This window comes from Callorhinus ursinus, unplaced genomic scaffold (assembly GCF_003265705.2).
Source record: "Callorhinus ursinus isolate GAN/ISIS: 27379988/994484 unplaced genomic scaffold, GSC_fseal_2.0 scaffold19, whole genome shotgun sequence".
NCBI lineage: Eukaryota > Metazoa > Chordata > Mammalia > Carnivora > Otariidae > Callorhinus > Callorhinus ursinus.
In genome coordinates, this window is record NW_027397081.1 from 21,366,631 (window position 1) to 21,380,553 (window position 13,923).

The 13,923-nt window shown below is 41.2% G+C and overlaps 1 protein-coding gene across 6 annotated transcripts in view; it reads left to right on the plus strand.

Annotated features, from left to right (window-relative positions):
• The first annotated feature begins 595 nt into the window (after positions 1-595).
• Positions 596-13,923, plus strand: part of CHEK1 (checkpoint kinase 1) — a 61,791-nt gene continuing 48,463 nt past the window's right edge. For 5 of the 6 annotated variants that reach the window (XR_012381546.1, XR_012381545.1, XM_073903934.1 and 2 more), the window contains exons 1-4: positions 976-1,759; positions 2,560-2,783; positions 3,881-3,945; positions 4,040-4,109. Coding sequence is in view for 4 of the 6 variants with exons in the window: in XM_073903934.1 (XP_073760035.1) it covers positions 1,695-1,759; positions 2,560-2,783; positions 3,881-3,945; positions 4,040-4,109 (424 nt within the window). In the remaining 2 variants the exon portion in view is untranslated. Of the gene's footprint in view, positions 948-975; positions 1,760-2,559; positions 2,784-3,880; positions 3,946-4,039; positions 4,110-13,923 lie in introns of those variants that run through there. The other variant, XM_025894015.2, reaches the window with a different exon arrangement.

Here is a 13,923-nt window from a genome sequence, read left to right on the forward strand (position 1 = left end):
TTTCCACATTATTTTGTTCTCAAGTCCCTTTCCCCAGAATTTTCTTTCCCATTTAAACTGGTTACTCTGCATTTAAAATCTGCATCGTAAAATGAGGCCAAACAGTCCTTTGCCTCCACCTGTTTCTTACACACTAAGAATGAGAAAGCAGGTAGGACTCGGCTATGGAGGTGCTGTTCCCTCAAAAAGGTTGGGAAAAGGTATGGTTTTGGAGCCTGGACACAAGACAGAGCAAAACTGGTTATCCTGACACGCTCTCACCACTACAAAAGAGTAGCTTGCTTCAGCTGGATGCCTTCCACCCACACTGCAGCACAGCCAGTCTTGCCAGTCTTTTTTGGGTGCTTCTCGCTCCCGCCACAAAGTTCTTTCATTGTTCACAGGATCGGTTCGCCAACAGCTGTTCCTAGCTTTTCGGCTCTGAGCTGTACCGCATTTTAAAGTTTCAGAAGCAGCACTTCTGAGTACGATTCGCACAATGCTGCCAGGCCGCTGGGCAAGGGGCTCAGAGGGCCGGGCAGGGGGGGCGTGCAGGTCCAGAGCGGCGCGGAGGGCACACGAGCACCGCGCAGCCCACATAGCGTGTGCCGGCATTCGAGGGGGCTTCGGCTCCGCCCTGCAGCCCGAGGGCCGCCCGGCTGCGGGCCACGCGCCGGATACCGGCTCGCGCTTGGGCCCAGAGATCCTTCGCGCTGATGCGCTCGAAAGTTCTTAAACCTCTCCAGCCTGGGTCTCCCCTCGACTCCAAACTAACCCGGGCCTCGCCGGCTAACGCATCCGGCGCGCAGCCCGTTATGGCCATCCTTTAAAGCAACGGGACGAAGGGACGCGCGCTCTCCTGCTTTACGGCAAGGGTGCGCGGGTTTGCGACAGCGTGACGCCGGCAGAGTTTTGGCGGGAAAAGCGCTGCATTTGGATTCCTGTGGTGGCGGGCAAAGGACGGCCTGGTGAGGAGGGGCGGCCGGTAGGGTGGGAAAGCAGCCTGTAGAAGGAGTTCGGGGTCTACATTAGTTGGGAGGGGCATGGCGAGAGAAAGTTATCGGTGACGAGCGAAGGGAATCGGAGAGACTCCCGCTGAGGGGCGGTTTCGGAGGGTGGAGGAGTGTGGGACCGGGGAACCCCGTGGTGGGGGGATTGGAGAGACTACCCCTTTGCCGGCTGAGGACCCCAGAGGTTTGGGCGCCGGCCGTCTAGAGTGCCTGCCAACCCTTCCTTCCGCTTCTGGGGGCAGTTTGGCCCCGCCCCAGGCTCCTCCCGGCCTTTGGGACGGCGTGGGGTGGGTATTGGAGCTGAGCAAGCGGGAGGAGGGGCTGCAGGCGTCCTAGTTAAACTCTGTTCTTCTCCACTAACTGGCAGCCCGTCGCCCGTCTCACCCTCCGTCTGTCCCTAGTCATTCCCCTCAAAGCATATGTGCCCCCAGCTCCTCAGCAGAGCCGCTGCCTTTTCTCAGAGGCCTGAGGAAGGCAGTTTCTGCTTCGTTCTGCGTGGGAATGGGGATGGTGATTTACACCACAGAATGCCAGAATTTAGAATACTTGCTTGTGGTTTAAAGCCTTGGATAAAATACGGATGAGGTGTAAGGGGAAACCAAACTGTTAGTTATATTGAGGGATCATGGCAGATGGTTGACGCTTATCCTCACCCCCATCTTTTCTGGGTTCCTGCCTTTTACAGCCGTGGTGCATCGTGAAGTCATGGCAGTGCCCTTTGTGGAAGACTGGGACTTGGTGCAAACCCTGGGAGAAGGTGCCTATGGAGAGTGAGTTCGAGTCCCTTTACCCTGCCTTCACACTTGCCTTAGATTTCTGTCTGTTGTCTTGAGTACGTATTTGTTGTTTTGGAATTGTTTATTCTAATACAGTGGCATCTTAGAGAACAGATCTTTGCGTTTGAAGTCTACGATTTTTGGAAACTAGAGCCGCACTTTTATAAGGATTAATCCCCCCCCTCTTTTTTTTAAAAAACATTTTCTCTGTAAAGAGCTGGAAGAGACCTGTGAAGTCAGTTTCTCCTCCCACATATTCCATCCTGGGATTTAAGCATAGTGGTTAAATGAGCAAATGAACAGACTCTTGAGTCAGACTGCCTGGTTTCAGATCTTCACTCACCACATTGGTTTGTGTTCTTAGGCAAACTTCTTCGTGTGTGCCTCTGTTTCCTCAGCTCTAAGGTGACAATAATAGTACCTACCTCTTAGAACAGTTACCACAGACATATGTAGTATGAGCTTAATAAATCTTAGGTAGTGTTATTAAAATTAAATGAATAGAGCATGTGTATATGTGATGTGGCATGGAATTACTGTTACTCCATTTTAGTTTATTTTATCAAGTATTTATTAAATAACCTTTGGATGTACAACATAATGACCTCTTTAGAGCATTATTCATCATACTTCACATTTCAGAAAAGAGTAGTATCTGTTGAGAACATGGCAGAAACTATTTCCTTGGTTTCTACTGGGTAGAGAGAGTAATGAAGGTAAAATTGTTGAGTCATATTTAATCTTTTGAAGTTTTCAAAGAAATCGAATTCAGTTGTCTTCCTTTTCCTTTTTAGGGTTCAACTTGCTGTGAATAGAAGAACTGAAGAAGCAGTTGCAGTCAAGATTGTAGACATGAAGCGTGCCATAGACTGTCCAGAAAATATTAAGAAAGAGATCTGTATCAATAAAATGTTAAATCATGAGAATGTAGTGAAATTCTATGGTCACAGGAGAGAAGGCAATATCCAGTATCTATTTCTGGAGTACTGTAGTGGAGGAGAACTTTTTGACAGAATTGGTATGGAAATAAGCTGTAAGATAACTATTCTACTAAATAAGTTTCTAAATTTGTTTTTTAATCTTGGGTCTGCTATTTGGTCATTGTCCATTCAGAACTGCTTATGCAACAGTGAAATTGGAGTAACTTTTCTTGTTTTTACAAGTTACATTAACACATTAAAGCATATATGGAATCATCAAGGAAAACCTTTTCCCCAAATTGTGTATGTGATTTTGGTTAGGATTGCTGTTTTGTAGAGTTTAAGGATGATAAACTAATCTCATGGTGAAGTATCATTAGTGCAATGTATTCTCACTATACAGTGATTTTTCTTTATAGACATTCCAGTTATATGAAATCATTACATACATTTACAGAGCCAACATAATAGCATGTTATATTTTTTCTTTATTTATTTAAGTGAAATTAACTTGAGAATTTTCTAGAATTGCTTTGCCTATATTTAGTGAATTCTGTACTTGCTACTTCAATGTTCTATGTAGATTCAAAGGCTTGGTATTGCAGGACTCTGAGAAGTACACAAGAATAATATTATGTGGATCTAAATTTATTATTTAAAGCTGTTGTGTTCATATTTAAAAGCTGATTATTAGACTCTCCAGTATGTATCTCAGGAGAGAGTTCAGTGTAAAAGAAACCAAGAGGTAAAGAGGGAGATCAAAATTTAAATATTTAGTGAAATCAGTTTATATTTGCCCAGGCTTACACTTTGGCAATTACATTTCAGGGGTGGGGAAAATATTGTCAGCATTTGGAAGAAATTAGGGGAGAATTTGAAAGATACCAAATGAATGATGGTTAGTGTATGATAAGCAGAGATTTTCAAGGTATGACTTCCATTCTTGATTTGGATAGTAGTTTGTTGTTTCTCTCTGTAACTTTCCTGTGATGTTAATTTATTTTTGCCACATAACAGATGGGGAAATGTGAGTTATTAAATATTGTACAAGTTAGTGGACACCAGGGTCTTAATTGTTACCATAAGATTCTGTTTGCCAGAGTACCATCACAAAAGTCTAACCTAATTAGGAGACTGTGGTTGATACCTGATTATGTTTACCTGGCAAACTAACTTTCATTATTAATTCTTACAGAGCCAGACATAGGCATGCCTGAACAAGATGCTCAGAGGTTCTTCCATCAACTCATGGCAGGGGTGGTAGGTACAGTTGTCTCTTTTCCTTTTGCTTAAAATTATTATGAATGAAGTAAGTTACCAAATTTTGGTATGTTTCCCTCTGTTTCTCTTTTAGGTTTATCTACATGGTATTGGGATAACTCATAGGGATATTAAGCCAGAAAATCTCCTATTGGATGAAAGGGGTAAGTTGAGCATTTTGTCACTGCTGCCTAAATTATTTTATTTTATTTTATTTTTCTTTAAAGCTAGAGAGAGAGAAAACAAGCAGGGGGAGCAGCGGGCTGAGGGAGAAGCAGGCTCCCCGCTGAGCAAGGAGCCCGATGCAGGACTCCATCCCAGGACCCTGGGATCATGACCTGAGCCGAAGGCAGCTGCTTAACTGACTGAGCCACCCAGACGTCCCTGCCTAAATTATTTTAATCCATAGAAGGCAGGTTCGAAGCTTTTGCATTATTGAAATCTTAGGGCAGAAAATCTGAAAAGTCTAGGAAGTTTGAGAGACTCCATATATTTAGACTTCACAAGTCCTTCCTGATATAGTTGTGGATGAGAGAGAAATCTAACCTAGATGCTCACTAAATGAATAGCTGTATGAATAGTCTTAAAATGACTTTTCAATGAATTAAAGTTTCTGTTGGAATACACTGCACTTTAGCCTTATCTTGTTTTATTTAATTAGGTAGATAGTTAGTTTGTTTCAAATTTTTATTTAAATTCCAGTTAGTTAACATATAGTGTAATATTAGTTTCAGGAGTAGAATTTTGTGATTCATCACTTACATATGACACCCAGTGCTCATCACAAGTACCCTCCTTAATACCCATCATCCATTTAACCCATCCCCCCACCCACCTCCCCTCCAGCAACCCTGTTTATTCTCTATAGTTAAGAGTCTCTTTTATGGTTTGCCTCTCTTCCCGCCTCCATGTTCATCTGTTTCGTTTCTTAAATTCCACATATGAGTGAAATCATATGGCATTTGTCTCTGACTGACTTATTTCTCTTAGCATAATACTCTTTAGCTCCATCCACCTCATTGCAAATGGCAAGATTTCATTCTTTTGCATGGCTGAATAATATTCCATTATATACCGCAACTTATTTATCCATCAGCCGGTGGACACCTGGGCTCTTTCCATAATTTGGCTATTGTTAATAATGCTGCTATCAACAACAGGGTGTATGTGTCCTTTCAAATCGGTATTTTTGTATCCTTTGGGTAAATACCTAATAGTGCAGTTGCTGGGTTGTAGGGTAGTTCTGTTTTTTTGTTTTAAGATTTTATCTATTTATGTATTTATTTGAGAGAGAGCGAGAGAGTGTGTGTGTGGGGGGGGGTGGGAGAGGGGCAAGCCGACTCCATGCTGAGTGCAGAGCCCGACTTGGGGCTTGATCTCAGGACCCTGAGATCATGACCTGAGTGGAAATCAAGAGTGGGAGGCTTAACCATCTGCACCACCCAGGAACCCCAGGGCAATTCTATTTTTAACTTTTTGCGGAACCTTCATACTGTTTTCCAGAATGGCTGCAACCAGTTTGCATTCCCACCAGCAGTGCCAGGGGATTCCTCTTTCTCTGCATCCTCACCAGCATCTGTTGTTTCCTGTGTTGTTGACAGGTGTGAGGTGATATCTCATTGTAGTTTTGATTTGCATTTCCCTGGTGATGACTGATGTTGAGCACATTTTTGTGTGTCTGTTAGCCATCTGTATGTCTTTGGAAAAATGTCTGTTCGTATCTTCTGCCCATTTCCTAACTGGATTATTTGTTTATTAGGTGATTGAGTTTGAGAAGTTCTTTATAGATCTTGGATACTAACCCTTTATCAGATATGTCATTTGCAAATATCTTCTCCCATTCCAAAGGTTGCTGTTTAGTTTTGTTGATTGTTTCCTTTGCTGTGAAGAAGCTTTTTATCTTGATGAAATCCTAATAGTTCATTTTTGCTTTTGTTTCCCTTGCCTCCAGAGATGTGTCTAGTAAGAAGTTGCTACTGTCGATGTCAAAGAGGTTGCTGCCTGTGTTCCTCTCTAGGATTTTGAGGGTTTCCTGTATCATGTTTAGGTCTTTCATCTATTTTTTTTTTTTAGATTTTATTTATTTTTTTGACAGAGAGAGAGCGGGTACACACGAGCACAAGCAGATGGAGCAGCAGGCAGAGGGAAAAGGAAAGGCAGGCTCCCCGTTGAGCAGAGAGCCTGACATGGGGCTTGATCCCAGAACCCTGGGATCATGACCTGAGCCGAAGGTAGATGCTTAACCAACTGAACCACCCAGGCGCCCCTGCTCTTTCATCTATTTTGAATTTGTTATTGTGTATAGTGTAAGAAAGTAGTCCATTTGCGTTCTTTTTTTTTTTTTTAATTTAAGACAGAGGGAGAGAGTATGAGGTGGGGAGGCAGATGGAGAGGGAGAGAGAAACTCAAGCAGACTCCACACTGAGTACAGAGATCTCACGACCTGAGCCGAAACCAAGAGTTGGATGTTCAATGGACTGTGCCACCCAGGCACCCCTAGTTTCATTCTTTTGCATGTTGCTGTCCAGTTTTCCCAACACCATTTGTTGAAGAGACCGTCTTTTTTCCATTGGTTATTCTTTCATGCTTGTTGGAGATTAGTTGACCAGATAGCTGTGGGTCCATTTCTAAATTTTCTATTCTGTTCCATTGATTTATGTATCTGTTTTTGTGCCAGTACATACTGTCTTAATGATTACAGCTTTGTAATACAGCTTAAAGTCCAGAATTGTGATGCCTCCAGCTTTGCTTTTCTTCTTCAAGATTGATTTGGCTATTTGGGGTCTTTTGTGGTTCCATACAAATTTTAGGATTGTTTATTCTAGCTCTGTGAAAAATGCTGGTGGTATTTTGATAGGGATTGCATTAAATGAGTAGATTGCTTTGGATAGTATAGACATTTTAACAATATTTGTTCTTCCAATCCATGAGCATGGAATGGTTTTCCATTTCTTCATGTCCTCTTCAATTTCTTTCATAAGTGTTCTGTAGTTTTCAGCGTACAGATCTTTTACCTCTTTGGTTTTATTCCTAGGTATCTTACGGTTTTGGGTACAATTGATTCCTTGATTTCTCTTTCTGCTGCTGCTTTATTGGTGTATAGAAATCCAACAGATTTCTATCATTCTTTTTTTTTTTAATCGTAATACATTTATTTCACTTACATCAACCTGATCCATGTGCTCTTAACAATTTTGCTTGGATTGCTCAAGAAGAATTTTTTTTTATTAACATATAATGTATTACTTGTTTCAGAGGTACAGGTCTGTGATTCATCAGTCTTTACACAATTCATAGCGCTCACCATAGCACATACCCTCCCCAGTGTCCATCACCCAGCCACCCCATCCTTCCCACCCCCTCCCCCTCCAGAAACCCTCAGTTTGTTTCCTGAGATTAAGAGTCTCTTATGGTTTGTCTCCCTCTCTGGTTTTGTCTAGTTTCATTTTTTCCTCTTCCCCTATGATCCTCTGTCTTGTTTCTCAAATTCCACATATCAGATCATATGATAATTGTCTTTCTCTGATTGACTTATTTCACTTGGCATAACACCCTCTTAATTCCATGCATGTCGTTGCAAATGGCAAGATTTCATTTTTTTTTTTTTAAGATTTTATTTATTTGATACAGAGAGAATACAGATAGGTAGAGTGGCAGGGCAGAGGGAGAGGGAGAAGCAGGCTCTCCGCGGAGCAGGGAGTCCGACGCAGGGCTCGATCCCAGGACCCTGGGATCATGACCTGAGCCGAGGGCAGCCACTTAACTGGCTGAGCCACCCAGGCGCCCCAAGATTTCATTTTTTGATTGCTGCATAATATTCCATTGTAGATATGTGTACCACGTCTTCTTTATGCATTTGTCTGTTGATGGACATCTAGACTCTTTCCATAGTTTGGCTATTGTGGACATTGCTGCTATAAACATCGGGGTGCACATACCCCTTCGGATCCCTACATTTGTATCTTTGGGGTATACCCAGTAGTGCAATTGCTGGGTCATAGGGTAGCTCTATTTTCAACATTTGGAGGAACCTCCATACTGTTTTCCAGAGTGGCTGCACCACCTTGCATTCCCACCAACAGTGTAGGAGCGTTCCCCTTTCTCTGCATCCTCACCAACATCTGTCGTTTCCTGACTTGTTAATTTTAGCCATTCTGACTGGTGTGAGGTGGTATCTCATTGAGATTTTGATTTGTATTTCCCTGATGCCGAGTGATATTCAGCACTTTTTCATGTCTTTTGGCCATTTGGATGTCTTTTTTGCAGAAATGTCTGTTCATGTCTTCTGCCCATTTCTTGATTGGATCATTTGTTCCTTGGGTGTTGAGTTTGATAAGGTCTTTATAGATTTTTGGATACTAGCCCTTTATCTGATATGTCATTTGCAAATATCTTCTCCCATTCTGTCAGCTGTCTTTTGGTTTTGTTGGACTGTTTCTTTTGCTGTGCAAAAGCTTTTTATCTTGATGAAGTCCCAATAGTTCATTTTTGCCCTCGCTTCCCTTGCCTTTGGCGATGTTTCTAGGAAGAAGTTGCTGTGGCTGAGGTCGAAGAGGTTGCTGCCTGTGTTCTCCTTTAGGATTTTGATGGACTCCTGCCTCACATTGAGGTCTCTCAACCATTTTGAGTCTATTTTTGTGTGTGGTGTAAGGAAATGGTCCAGTTTCATTCTTCTGCATGTGGCTGTCCAATTTTCCCAACACGATTTGTTGAAGAGACTGTCTTTTTTCCATTGGACATTCTTTCCTGCTTTGTCGACGATTAGTTGACCATAGAGTTGAGGGTCCATTTCTGGGCTCTCGATTCTGTTCCATTGATCGATGTGTCTGTTTCTGTGCCAGTACCATACTGTCTTGATGATGACAGCTTTGTAATAGAGCTGGAAGTCCGGATTTGTGATGCCACCAGCTTTGCTTTTCTTTTCTTTTTCAACATTCCTCTGGCTATTCGGGGTCTTTCTGGTTCCATACAAATTTTAGGATGATTTATGCCGTTTTCTTTGAAAAAAGTGGATGGTATTTTGCTGGGGATTGCATTGAATGTGTAGATTGCTCTAGGTAGCATTGACATCTTCACAATAGTTGTTCTTCCAATCCATGAGCATGGAATGTTTTTCCATTTCTTTATGTCTTCCTCAATTTCTTTCATGAGTATTTTATAGTTTTCTGAGTACAGTTTCTTTGCCTCTTGGGTTAGATTTATTCCTAGGTATCTTATGGTTTTGGGTGCAATTGTAAATGGGATCAACTCCTTAATTTCTCTTTCTTCTGTCTTGTTGGTATATAGGAATGCCACTGATTTCTGTGCATTGATTTTATATCCTGCCACTTTACTGAATTCCTGTATGAGTTCTAGAAGTTTTGGGGTGGAGTCTTTTCGGTTTTCCACATAAAGTATCATATCATCTGCAAAGAGTGAGAGTTTGACTTCCTCTTTGCCGATTTGGATGCCTTTGATTTCTTTTTGTTTCTGATTGCTGTGGCTAGGACGTCTAATACTATGTTGAATAGCAGTGGTGATAGTGGACGTCCCTGCCATGTTCCTGACCTTAGGGGGAAAGCTCTCAGTTTTTCCCCATTGAGAATGATATTCGCTGTGGGTTTTTCATAGATGGCTTTTATGATATTGAGGTATGTACCCTCTATCCCTGCACTTTGAAGAGTTTTGATCAAGAAAGGATGCTGTACTTTGTCAAATGCTTTTTCTGCCTCTATTGAGAGGATCATACGGTTCTTGTTCTTCTTTTATTAATGTATTGTATCACATTGATTGATTTGCGGATGTTGAACCACCCTTGCAACCCAGGAATAAATCCCACTTGATTGCGGTGAATCATTCTTTTAATGTACTGTTGGATTCGATTTGCTGGTATCTTTGTGAGAATTTTTGCATCCATGTTCATCAGGGATATTGACCTGTAGTTCTCTTTTTTAGTGGTTCTTTGTCTGGTTTTGGAATGAAAGTAAGGTGGCCTCGTAGAATGAGTTAGGAAGTTTTCCTTCCATTTCTATTTTTTGGAACAGTTTGAGAATAGGTATTCACTCTCCTTTAAATGTTTGGTAGAATTCCTCTGTGAAGCCATCTGGCCCCAGACTTTTTTTTTGGGAGATTTTTGATTATCGATTCAGTTTCTTTGCTTGTTATTTGTTTGTTCAAGTTTTCATGTTTCTAGGAATTTATCCATTTCTTGCAGATTTCCCAATTTGTTGGCATATAATTTTTCATACTATTCTCTTATAATTGTTTATATTTTTGTGGTGTTGGTTGTTATCTCTCTTCTCTCATTCTCATTGTTTATTTGGGTCCTTTCTCTTTTCTTTTTGGTAAGTCTGGCTAGGGGTTTATTAATTTTATTGTTTTGAAGAACTAGCTCCTGTTTTCACTGATCTGTTCTGCTGGGTTTTTTGATTGTTTGTTTCTGTATCATTTCTTCTCTAATCTTTTTTATTTCCCTTCTTTTGCTGGCTTTAGGCTTCATTTGTTATTTTTCTAGCTCCTTTGTGTGTAAGGGTTGTTGCTTATTTGAGATTTTTCTTGCTTCTTGAGGCAGGCTTGTGTTGCTATATATTTCCCTCTTATGACTGCTTTTGCTGCATCCCAAAGGCTTTTTCATGTTTTCATTATCATTTGTTTCCATGTGGTTTTTAATTCTTTAATCTCCTGGTTGGGCCATTCATTATTTAGTAGCATATTTTTTTTATATGCCAAAATGAGTAGTAAAAGTACCTCATTTATTGTAATTGTGTAGCAGTCAGTTTTCTTTAGACTAATGCACTGTACAGTAGAACTTTCTGCAATGATCGAAATGTTCTGTACCTCTGTACATCAAAAGAGTAACTGCTAACCTCATGTGGCCATTGAGCATTCAAAATATGCCTATTGTGACTGAGCTGAATTTTTTTTATTAATATATAATGTATTATTTGTTTCATGGGTACAAGTCTGTGATTCATCAGTCTTACACAATACACAGTGCTCACCACAACACTTACCCTCCCTAGTGTCCATCACCTAGCCACTCCATCCCTCCCATCCACCTCCACTCCAGCAACCCTAGTTTGTTTCCTGAGATTAAGAGTCTGTATGGTTTGTCTCCCTCTCTGGTTTCTTCTTGTTTCATTTTTTCCTCTCTTGCCCTATGATCCTCTGCCTTGTTTCTCAAATCATTCTTTAGTAGGATGTTTTTTAATCTCCATGTATTTGTGGTCTTTCCAAATTTTTTCTGTGGTTGACTTCAAGTTTCATAGCGTTGTGGTCAAAAAGTATATATGGTATGATCTCAGTCTTTTTGTACGTGTTGGGCCCATTTACGACCCAGTATGTAGTCTGTTCTGGAGAATGTCCCATATGCACTTGAAAGAAATGTGCATTCTGCTGCTTTAGGATGAAATGTTCTGAATATATCTGTTAAGTCCGTCTGGGCCAGTGTGTCATTTGAAGCCATTGTTTCCTTCTTGATTTTCTGCTTAGATGATCTGTCCATTGCTGTAAGTGGGGTGTTAAAGTCCCTTGCTATTATTGTATTATTATCAATGAGTTCCTTATGTTTGTTATTGTTTTATATATTTGAGTGCTTTCAAGTTAGGGGCATAAATATTTATACTTGTTAGGTCCTCTTGTTAGATAGACCCCTTTATTATGATATGATGCCCTTCTTCATCTCCTGTTACAGTCTTTGGCTTAAAATCTCATTCGGCTCGGGGTGTCTGGGTGGCTCAATCGGTTAAGCATCTCATTCTAGATCTTAGCTCAGGTCTTGATCTCAGGGCCGTGAGTTCAAGCCCTGTGTTGGGCTCCAGGCTGGGTGTGGAGCTTACTTTAAAAAATAAATAAAATAAAATAAAATCTCGTTTGTCTGACATAAATATTGCTACGCCAGCTTTCTTTTGACTTCCATTAACATGATAAATGGTTCTCTGTCCCTTCAGTTTCAATCTGCAGGTGTCTTTAAGTCTAAAATGAGTCTCTTGTAGGCAGCATATCCATTCTGTTTTTTAATCCATTCTGACACCCTATGTTTTTTGATTGGAGCATTTAGTCCATTTACATTCAGAGTAATTATTGATAGATATGAATTTAGTTCCATTGCATTACCTATAAAGTTGTTGTTTCTGGAGATTTTTCTCAGTTCCTTTCTAGTCTTTGTTGTTTTTGGTCTTTCTTTCCCACTCAAAGAGTCTCCTTTAATATTTCTTGCAGGGCTGGTTTAGTGGTCATAAACTCCTTTAGTTTTTGTTTGTCTGGGAAACTCTGTACCTCTCCTCTTATTCTGAATAACAACCTTGCTAGCTAAAGTATTCTTGGCTACATATTTTTCCCATTCAGTATGTTGAATATGTCACCACTCTCTTCTGGCCTGCTAAGTTTCTGTGGCGAGATCTGCTGCTAACCTTATTTGTCTTCCCCTGTAAGTTAGGGATTTCTTTTATCTTGCTGCTTTTAGGATTTTTTCCCTTATTTCTATATTTTGCAAATTTAACTGTGTTATGTCTTGGTATTGGCCTGCTTTTGTTGATTTTGATGGGAGTTCTCTGTGCCTCCTGGATCTGGATATCTGTTTCCTTCCCCAGATTAGGGAAATTTTCAGCTATTATTCCCTCAAATAAACCTTCTGTCCCCTTTTCACTCTCTTCTGGGACTCCTATGATACGAATGTTATTATGTTTGATGGAGTCACTGAATTCCCTAAGTCTGCATTTGTGATCTAATATTTTTCTTTCCCTCTTCTTTTCAGCTTCATTGCTTTTCGTAATTTTATCTTTTGTATCACTTATTCATTCCTCCGATTCTTCCGTTCTTGTGGTCATTACATCCAGTTGGTTTTAAATCTCAGTTAATTACATTTTTTGTTTTGGTCTGACTAGTTTTTAGATCTTTTATCTCTGAGGTAAGAGACTCCCTCGTGTCTTCTGTGCTTTTTTCAAGTCCAGCTAGTATTCTTGCGATTGTTGCTTTAAGTTCTGGGTCAGGCATATTATTTATATCTGTTTCAATCAGAGCCCTGGCTGTGACCTTTTCTTGTTCTTTATTTTGGGATGAATTCCTCCATCTTGACATTTTGTCTAGGTCTTTATTTTGTTCTGTGTATTAGGAAAGCCTGTTAATGTCTCCTGCTTCTGGGAGTAATGGCTTTATAAAGAAGAGGTCCTACACTGTCTAGGGCCTGGTGCTTTAGGAAGTGTCTCTGAGGTATGTGTATGTACTCTTTGGCTGTATTTTGGTTGCTCTTTCCCTCAGGTTAGTCCTCTGCAGAGTTTCCCCTTGCCTGCAGTGGGGAGTGTTTGGACCTTGGCCAGAGTGTGCTGAGTTTTAGCTAGGTGTGTTTTGGTCTGCTTGTTAAAAGAGACCTGATGCTATTTCCACTAGTGCTGAAGCTCCGCAGAACTCTCTTGTCAGTAGACTTGGTGCATGTGGGGGATTTGTGCTGGTCTTCTGAGGGAGCGGTCTGCTGCACCGGTCTCAGGCATACTTGTCTGAGAAAAACAGCACCTTCAGAGCACTGGGTGGGTGAGGCTTGGTATAAGCAGTTCAGGCTACCAGTGTTGGTGCTGTGTTGCTTACTGAAGTTAGTTTATGCTGAGGGGCAGGGGAGAGAAATGGCATCAGCCCCCTCCCTCATCCCTGGAGAGGGGAGTTTGTACCTGCCACTGTCCAGGAAGCCCTCCCAGAAAAGCGTGTGTCCAGAGGAATCCCTCAGATCGCTTCCTTCACCCTGTCTGTGTCTGGGCTGTCTGCCTGCCGGCATCGCAGTGCACCTGTGTTCTATCCCAGGCAGGCTGGCTGAGTTTTAAAACTCCAAACTTTAGGGACCTGGCATGGCATGGACCATAGGATATATGCTTTTTTAATGTGCATGTAGACTTTATTTTTCAGGACTTCATTTTATTTTGTATTTATAGTGTATAAAAACCTTTACGTTACTTAAAACTTAAAAAAACATTTAGACATGGGGTGCCTGGCTGGCTCAGTTGGTAGAGC